General features: G+C 39.6%; 1 protein-coding gene across 1 annotated transcript in view; it reads left to right on the forward strand.

The window, feature by feature from the left end:
- The window catches only part of LOC139934825 (probable G-protein coupled receptor CG31760), a 167886-nt gene extending 166155 nt beyond the window's left edge, over positions 1 to 1731 (forward strand). The window contains exons 12-13 of the mRNA XM_071929228.1: positions 320 to 487; positions 1199 to 1731. Coding sequence (XP_071785329.1) covers positions 320 to 487; positions 1199 to 1429 — 399 coding nt within the window. The 3' untranslated portion in view covers positions 1430 to 1731. The remainder of the gene's footprint in view (positions 1 to 319; positions 488 to 1198) is intronic.
- The last annotated feature ends 8003 nt before the right edge of the window (positions 1732 to 9734 follow it).

Genomic DNA, 9734 nt, shown 5'->3' on the forward strand with positions numbered 1-9734 from the left:
ATTTTGGCCGTGCCTACAGAGCGACTTAAGCAATGCTTAACAATTTTCTGATGCAGGATACCAGTCATATATTAACATGTGACATGGTATTTTAGCCGGTAACCCGATTCTGGTAATGATATTTATGTTGTGCTTAGCTACTTTTTGTGCTTATTATGAAATCAGGCCATGGTGCCCACTTGAGCCAATAAAGAACGTGCTCAACCTCCCGGCCGTGGACAGACAATGCCATATAATAACCTACGGCCTAGGGAGGCGACCTCAACTCGGCTCGATACTAAAACCTTAATGGGTCTTTAATTTCCCCATTTCGGTACAGATTTACTTGGTGATCCAAGGCAAGGGCGACAAGACGGAGAGTCGGATCAAAACTGCCACCACAGCCTTCCGACAGAGGACATGGGATAATTCTCTGTCCTCGCAGGGATTAATGGCAAAGACCTCCTCATCGGAAATGGAGAAACCGTTAAACCAGAGAGATATTGAGGTAATGTTAAATATTGTATGTATATGTCTACTACGTCATGGCGGTGTTGGCGAATGGATCCATACACAATAGTAACCCCGTCCTTACCCCCAGCCCAGCACCAGAAGGGTCAAGAATAGTGGTCCAGTGGTTCAGTATTTGCAATAGTGGGTTCGAATCCTTTAACAAGCTTACGGCTGATTTCACATTGACTAGAATTCTTAAAGTATTGTCGTCTAGTTACTGAATCACAATTTATTGATTTGTGCGGATCATAATCATAGACATTTAACTAATTTGGCTGTTGCCAGCTCGGTGTTTAAACCCCTTGTGGGAGTTTGTACAGTGCCCTTGGCGGGCAGATCGTCTATAAACAAGAACAAAGGGTGCGTTCGACTAGCTTCCCTGGGTCGACCCCGCGGTGCTCATTCGGGTGAGAACTAAAAACCCCAAATTTGAACTTTGAAGATTGGGGTGTCAGTAGCCTACTTCGGACTGTATTATTCTCACAGGGTGGAGTACTTCGTCTAGGGAGTCTCTAGCTCAAGAACAATTACATAACTCAGTTAGCCTCCCTTGAATGTCGTCCTGTATGTTTTCCTTCCCGAAAAATCTGTTTAAAAACCCGATTGAATAGTCATGGTAAACATTGTCAAGTTCAAAACCGAGTATTTCATCAATAGGAGCAATAAATGTGTATTTATCTCTCCCGATTTATCTTCCCATCCAAAGGACGAGTTAAAGAGGCTGTACACGCAGTTGGAGCAACTGAAAACGAGAAACATGGTGGTCGGCAACCCACACCTGACCCGAAAGCTCACGGAAATGGCCGAGGTTGCCCGAGAGACCGAGCAGATGCTCATGGATACGGAGATGCCCAACAACGTGAATGGTGTCCACGAGATATCCTACTCGTTGAACAATAACGGCAGGACAAGTAACTCACAAGCCGATTGGATTTGATAGTGTAGATGAACCTAGGATGAACACTGCTGCGGGAGTGCGGTACGTTGATAAGCTTCAACTACACGTCGAGAAATGTCAACGAATTAGAAGGGGTGGAGACTGTAGAAAGATAGAGTGGATAATAAGAACTGCCGCCCGAGCGTTTTATTGGACTCAAGAAAACCCTACTCTCTCGTGGTTTTATATAAGCCCTACAATTGTAGACCATGTGTTTTTTGGAGAGATCACAACCATGTTCTCAAGTTGTAGCTCGTCCCCATTGTAAAGACCACGAGGACAAGTGTAAAAGAAGCACAGTACACAACATCGGTTTCATTTGTTGAGCGTCTTTATACTCTTCGGTGCGGCGTAGTGCGGTTTGGGATTACTTTTGCCGAGTTTTTTTTTTAAACAAGAGGAATCTATAGCAGCATCGCTTTTCACATCATCTGCGATGTATTGTGAATGTGCTGGATATTCAAACTTTCCAAGCATCAGGATTTACAAACCCACGGAGTGGTTCCCTGCAATTAAGATTGTCCAACCCGCATCTACTACACAATCAGTTGACAAACAACACGACACACGACACCGACACCGTGGGGGAACACCCAGAACATCCCATGTGGAGGAATTGCAGAAGTTAATTTTACCGGTGCATGTAATCTAACCATCGACAGTTTCGTCTTCATGAGAGAAGATAATTTAGAGTGACTTGATTGAACTTATTGATCATAAGCAAGGGTTTTCCCTCGTCATCGCTAGCCCCGCCTTTTTATGCAAATGTATGTAAATTACCTTTAAAAAAAACCTGTACCAATTGCTTTGGTTGTTGTTGCAATTGGAAGTTTTGTTGTTGCGAATGTTTGTTTGCTTTAATACGTTTTCGAAGAGGCTTCGTATAAGAACAATTTGTTGTGATCGAGCTGCTGTTTTATAATTTATATTCATGTACAAGGCATTCACATCGCAATGGGACTTGCGAAAAACTGATATTTAATAATGCCCGTCCACTGCTTCGTAATTCAATTTTATACGAGGATTCCTCGCAGATCGTTAACAAAATTATTGTACATTGTTTTGTAACTGTCAAAAACACGTTCAACACCACCGTTTTCAAATCGTGATCCTGAACAAGCAGTTATATATGGAAAGGTTTGCGGTAACACTATGTAATAGAGATAGTCATTATGGTGTTACCGCAAACCTTTCCATATCGTTTTTCCACCATGCAAAGTTTCAAATCCTAGAGAAATAACGATCCTATGCGGAAACTTGACTTGTGCGAGAAAAGTAACCCGAATACTTTGTTCATGTTTCGATTTGCCATATTGAAAGAAGCCACGAAGGCCGTCCCAAAAATCCCGGACAAGTTATAAACAGTGATCTGACGTCTGTGCGGCACAGCTACATTTAGGACTCGGGCTACATTTAGGTGCCGCACAGACGTCTCTCTCGAAACCTCGCAACGTTCACAAACTTGTGTTACTGGTGGCGTTCTTCACTACAAATCTATACATAATATGTGAGCATTAGTACTCATCCACAAACCAATGATGATTTATATTTTGTAACATATCCATGGATTACAAATGTTTGGGGGGGGGGGGGTATTTGAGATGAGTTCAACCATATAGTGTATGTTATAATCGTCCCCTTAACCCGTCTTCGTGTCAATATTTCAACCAAATTCAGTCGGGCATACGGTTTGGTGTCTCTGATCGCATCGTCATAATGTGATATTTCCGTGTGGTCAGCTCGCCCTGTCCTATAGCGCTGCAGTCTGTTTCCACACATGTTGGAACTGCATGCCGTATGATTATATTTTCTGCTTATAAGCGTAAACCATTTAAAACCATGCATGGGTCAAAGACAAGTGTGCCCCCAGCCACCCCTCTAAAAAAATACTGAAAACCTGACTACACCTTAGTTTTTCATGGTTTCTGTTTTACCCAGGGTTGGAATGTAACTACCGTACTATTGGTGCATAGGTTTTGCTCTGATGTTTTTCACCCAATCAACATTAGTTATCACAAGAACGACCATTTTATATTTAATATTATGCCAGTCGTTCATTGTGCCAATGTTTTGAATAATTCGTTAATATCAAGGTGTGAGTGATAAAGAGAATCAGATACTTATTTTAAGGAAATGAAATTCAAAAATGTCAATGTCAAAAAAAATAGTTTGATTAAAAGTACTGCTTTTGAGATCTGGTTGTGACAATACGTGGGCTTTGATGTAAAAATATTCCACTAAGACGTGGATATGTATTTTTTTTTTTTTTTTTTGCAACAATGCGGTCGTTATCTTGACATTTTCAGTTTGTATCCTATGGCTTCGAAGATCCACAATGTGAAATATATCTTAACATCTAAGTTATAAGTGGTAAATTAATTAGAAAGTTCTTAGATAATTTAACAATTAAACCCATTAGACACTTTTGGTAAACAGTATTGTCCAAAGGCCCACACTTCGTCTATCATAATTTATATATAAAATAACAAACCTGTGAAAAATTAGGCTCAATCGGTCATCGGAGTCGGGAGAAAATAACGGGAAAACCCACCCTTGTTTCCGCACGTTTCGCCGTGTCGTGACACGTGTTTAAAATAAACCCGTAATTCTTGATATCGATAATTGATAATTGTTTTAATGTTTTCTCAAAATGTAAAGCATTTCATGGAGTACTATTTCAAGACAAGTCTTTCACATACCTTCTGTAAACTCTGTAAGTTATTTGTAAATCTGTGATATTTGTTTCTGTTCCGAAAGTGTCCAATGGTTTTTAACAAAGAGATGTATTTATGGGGAAAAAATGAAAAAATGTCGCGGTTGGAAGGTTGAGATGTTTTGAAAATGTCGTGGTAGCATACAGTCTTCCAGATGATCTTGAGGTGGTGTTCTACGATTCCAGAGGCGGACTCATGCATAATTGGGTACCGTCAGGTATGTCAAACAAAGATGAGCTCCATTAAGACAGCGGACCACTCTATGTTGTAAAAAATCCAGCAGGTAATCGACCTTGCCCTTTTAATTTAATCCATATGCAGAGTAACTTTAGAGGCAGTGGACACTACTGGTATTAATTACTGAAAACAATTAGCATAAAACCTTACATGGTAATGAGTAATGAGGAGAGGTTGATAGTATAAAACATTGTAAGAAACCGCTCCCTCTGAAGTAACTTAGTTTTCGAGGAAGAAGTAATTTTTCCACAAATTTTTATTTTCGAGACCTCAGATTTAGAATTTGAGGTGTTACAAGAATGTTTTTCTTTCATTATTATCTCGCAACTTTGAAGACCAATTGAGCTCAACTTTTCACAGATTTGTTATTTTATGCATAAATTTAGAAACACCAAGTGAGAAGACTAGTCTTTGACAATTACCAATAGTGTCCACTGTCTTAATTTAAGTTAATTGGCAATTGATCGGAATTCCTCCAAGATGTAGTAGCACCATAAGAAACGGTCAGTCAATAAGGCAGTCTTGATCTTAAGAAACATCTCCTGATTGATAAGCTCCCAAGCTCCCCCAATAGAAACACCCCACACCACTCTAAGCTCAAGCGACAGGGTTGACTAACCTCACGGACGTCGAATACAACTCATCCACAGGAAACAGACTTCCCCCTCCAACCGGACAATAGTAAAAAGTAAAAATTATGAAAAGGGGTTTTACCGGTGTGACAAAGCGAAATGCACTCCTACGGAAAGCAAGGCCGTCGCCATCAGGGGGTTTTCCCCCTTGGGTTAATATTCACTGCATCGAGAATGTAGTTAGTTAAACCACATCAGTGTTTGGCGTGCAGGTTGGTTGTTTAAGAGAAATTATACGAGTCATGACAAACAGTTATTTTCAACATCGTTCCATATTGCCGGCTGTAAGTGAAGCTGTGGGGCTTGTGCGTTAATTATAATTTGTCTTAATACACCATAACGTGGCAATGGGCCTAATGTCATAGAGCTGCACAATCACAGTAGCTTGAAACAAATTTGCTGACTGGAGTCAGGGCCCAATTTCATCACTCTATAGTAACCTACGATTTATACGCTTATTACGGATCCCTTTGGTACAAGATTATATGAGCCATTTTTATAAAGTACACAATTACAAGGTAAGCTCACAATACTGCTAATAAGCACAAAACAATCTCGTTTAGAATAAACATGTAACCAGCCAACATTCTGTTCTCTTTATATGTTGTTGTGACTCGTACCCAACTCATTTTTGCTTAGCAACGAAATTTGCTGAGCGTTTTTCTGCTAACGACTTTATAAAATTAGGCCCAGGTTATAATTGGTTTCTCTTTTATTGAGTTTTGCGACGGAAACGAAATTGTGCACTAAAGAGGCCCAACGCTGGTGACTTTATTAGTCTATTTGATGTTGTTAAAGTGATGTCTTCGTGCTTTATACTTTTAAACCCAAATAAATCGACCACTCTTGACCGCCGAGAAAAGTTGCCGTAATTGAGCTTTTGCGAGGAATGGGAAATAATGGTGTGAAAATCGGTAACACGTTAATAAACACGCTTAGAAACTTAACCATTACTGGTTGAAGTAGGAATGCTAGAGAGTTTATACTATGGCTGGGTCAGAAAAATAGTGTTTCCCAAGAACATTATTTTCTCGAAACTAGCTACATCTGCTTTTCGTGGAATGTAAACTTGTCATTAGAACTGCGGATGGGATATTCAGTAGGGGCATTTTTTCTTTCTTCCAGAAGTGATCTGGGTGTTCGTGTACAAAGCATGGTTTAATGTTTATAAACAAAAGCATTTTATTCTGAGTACTACTCACCGTTTTTTTATATCAATTTCTCCAATCAAAATCAATCGAGATAAAGTATATACCGCTTTTTTCTTCCACTCAAACGTGGTCACCCGATTTGATGAAAAGTTAACAAGTTTTGTGTATAATGGTGAAACTAGTGAACACTAGAGGATAAGAAGGAACAAAAACAGCAACAGCGAAATACTATCTCTTTAAAGGAACCTGAACTCACATTTAAAAATAGTACCCCCGGCCCTGACACCAAATATCAGAAAGCCACAGGCGATCAACTGTTAATTTCAGGATATTTTGTCCAGGGGCCTACATTAGTTCAGACTCGGTGGCTGTCACACTGAGTATATGAAAAGCAATTTTAAATGCGTTGAACCTTTCTAGTTACATTTATTAGAGATGGAAGCTGTTTATTTTCACTTAGCTCGGAGCAACCAAAAAGGTCCGACCAGACGGTCAACTTCCCCCTTTTCCAGCACTGCATAGATTCACAATGTCCATTGGAGTATTTAAATTACTCAATCTAATTTAAATGTACACTTAACATCGCTTATCACACATGCAGGAGAGCATGTGGAAGCCTCGCGTTCTCCACTAAATACCGATTTGTTTACGCATTTTTCTTCAACTGGTTCGTCTGGTCCTTTTAATGTTCGTCAACTACCTTGTCAACCTGACAAAACTGTGAACACACGTCCTAAACATAGACACTACCCATAAAACCTGTATAGAATTGCAGTAAATCTAAAGTCAAAAGGGTTGGAGCGTCACTTTTAATTTTTTTTTCGAGGATATGCTAGCACTTGACATTATTGCAGAGTGGTTTTTGGTTTTGCTTCTTCTTGTTTTACGAAGACACCATAATTTTCTGGCTAAGGTAGATAACTCCTTCGGGAAAATAATTATAAATAACGTGACGGTCTACTTCCTCCTTCACGTAAGACGTTATTTTGCCAAAGTGCCCGCTTTCATGACGTCCGATTAACTTTACGGGGGTGATGTGATTTCAATAAGTTTATTTTTATGATGTTCGTCTTTATATATTTTACGATATTGTTTCCCTTCTGTACGAAGTAAAATGCATGATTCCATTTCAGGATTGTTTTCCATCTTTTTCAAGCAAAATCAATATTTCGAATACCGTTAACTTGAAGTTAGCAAAATAACGAGTTATGTGGATCTTATAACCCAATCTTGACTGGCGTTTGCATGGCCGATCGAGGGCGCCCTGTTATAAAACTGCCTGCAGAAGAAACATGATATCGTCTCGACTTTCAGATGGAACTATAAAAGAGTGATTATGAACTTAAATAACCACTGAGTTTTTAGATTAACAATAATTGATTGTTACTTTGATGGACCTTGAAGCAAGCAGTGAATATTATTGATGATCACATCGACAGTTGAAATTCCAGTTTTTTAACGTTCGCCAAATATTTGTTAAATCTGACGTGTGTGCGGCCCCTTAAATGTAGCCCGAGCAGGTGTGGGGCTACATTTAGGTCAGGCGACATTCAGGGCTCGGGCTACATTTAGGGGCCGCGCAGACGTGTCTCATTGCATACTTCGCTCTGAACGTGCAAGCTCGGCTCCCGATTGGTATCAGGGGGCGGACCCATGATGTTTAAAACGGGGGACGTGGTTTCTGCTCAGAATGAAAGAGTGCGCCAGGCATATATATGCAGGGTCATGCCGTATGCATCGCTGTCCATGAAACGTCAATTTACTATAAATACTACCGATCTTTTACCCACGCTAACCATTTTGCACTGGCTCAACCCTACGGTCATATCACATCGTTTTCTGATATCCGGTGTACGGGGTATGAGATTACGTCGATCAGTCATAACATATCCATCAACAGATGACAGAAATTCAACCCATCATTCTGGGAAAAAAAGCAATATTAACGCTCGAGGTGCTGAAAAATAACAACCGAACGAGTTCTGATAACATTTGGTGAGTAAATGGAAAAATGGATCCTCAATCACATTGGGACGTGTTTACCATTTTTGTGAAGGAGCGACTCAATCAAAACAGATTTGATTAAGATATCCATGTCACACGTTTATGAACAACAAATGCCTTGAAGACAATTTACAGGATTTGTAAACTGTTAGATGAAAACAAGTTTTCGTTCCAAATTTAGAAGTCGATATTTAGGAAGTTTACGAAAGTTCAAATCATGCATTAGTCAAATTGCTGTGAGGAAAATAACGCAAACAAATTCCCCAAATCGCCGTGCCTTTTTTTCGTTGTACCGCAATCGACAAAAGCCGGATATGAAATCCCATCTGGGAACAGAACATTGGCCCGTCCAAATAAAAAAACTAGCAACTACTTATCAAGTACAATGTCCAGCAAAGGTAGTTTGTTTGAAGGGGCATTCTACTTTAGACAACAACTTTAAATTACAAGAAAAGACGAAAAAAGGAAGGATTTGACAGACTAGAAACGAAAAAAAAAACACAACCAAAACATGAGAGGCTCAGACTAAAAACTGACGTGCAATACATTGTCTGATCTTAATTTGAAGCAGTTTCACATTGGACACACAGATCTTGCTGCGCCTTAAAACAATCCGTAGAAATTGATAGTTCTTGATCTGGCTCATGGCTGTGGCTAGATCTCCACCCATGTTCATCGAAGCTTCTAAGTTAGCCAATCCAAACAAAGCAGATACAGTTTATTCCCTTAAACACAAGCTTGCTTATAAACGTCCCTGTGCGAAGACGTGCCGTGCTACGAGGGAAAACAACATGTGTGTTACATGCACCGGTCATCAACAAAAATAATGTATTAGATTATGCACCCCAGTGATTTGCAGAAGCCCATCTCATATGCCGGCCTTGCAACAATCATTTGTAAAAACAAAAGGATGTTATTTTGTAACATTATCCGTTCAATGGTCCTCCAAACTCTGTGATTACATTACACTCACTGATCTGATTATGCGTGGAGTAGACATGCATGCATGACGCGACTCTGTGCAAGCTTTGCCCTGTTCTGTTTGTATTTGAAACCACGTGTTTATACGCATATTCAAATTTAAGTGATGTTGGGCAATTGTTATTGTAAATAAAAATGTGGCCATGCGTTACACAAACAGTACCCAAATCCTTTAAAAAAATGTTGAATGACTATACAAGTAAAGTTGTTTTGCTTTCTGTATTTTATATAATGTTTTAAATAATTATAAGCTGCATGCGTTTAACCAACTCCATGTGGTTTATCCATCAAACGGAATCACTGAATGTAACACTTAACAGCACCTGTCAACTTTTTAGGCTGCTATATTGCAAAACTGCATAACTTTAAAATCACAACAAAAACACATTTTTAAAGATACGAAAGCCGAGCCGAATTCACGTTCAATTGGCGCTGCCGTTTTGCATGATTTACGTTGTGCGTACAGATTTCAGCCATGTCATGTTGATGGCCGTTAAAGACACACAGGTTAAATCAAGGGACATCCCTTGGGTATTGCGAATATGACCCTTGGAAAACATAGACATCAAAATTTCCATCGAAAATA

The sequence above is a fragment of the Asterias amurensis genome, chromosome 3, assembly GCF_032118995.1.
Source record: "Asterias amurensis chromosome 3, ASM3211899v1".
Classification (NCBI taxonomy): Eukaryota; Metazoa; Echinodermata; class Asteroidea; order Forcipulatida; family Asteriidae; genus Asterias; species Asterias amurensis.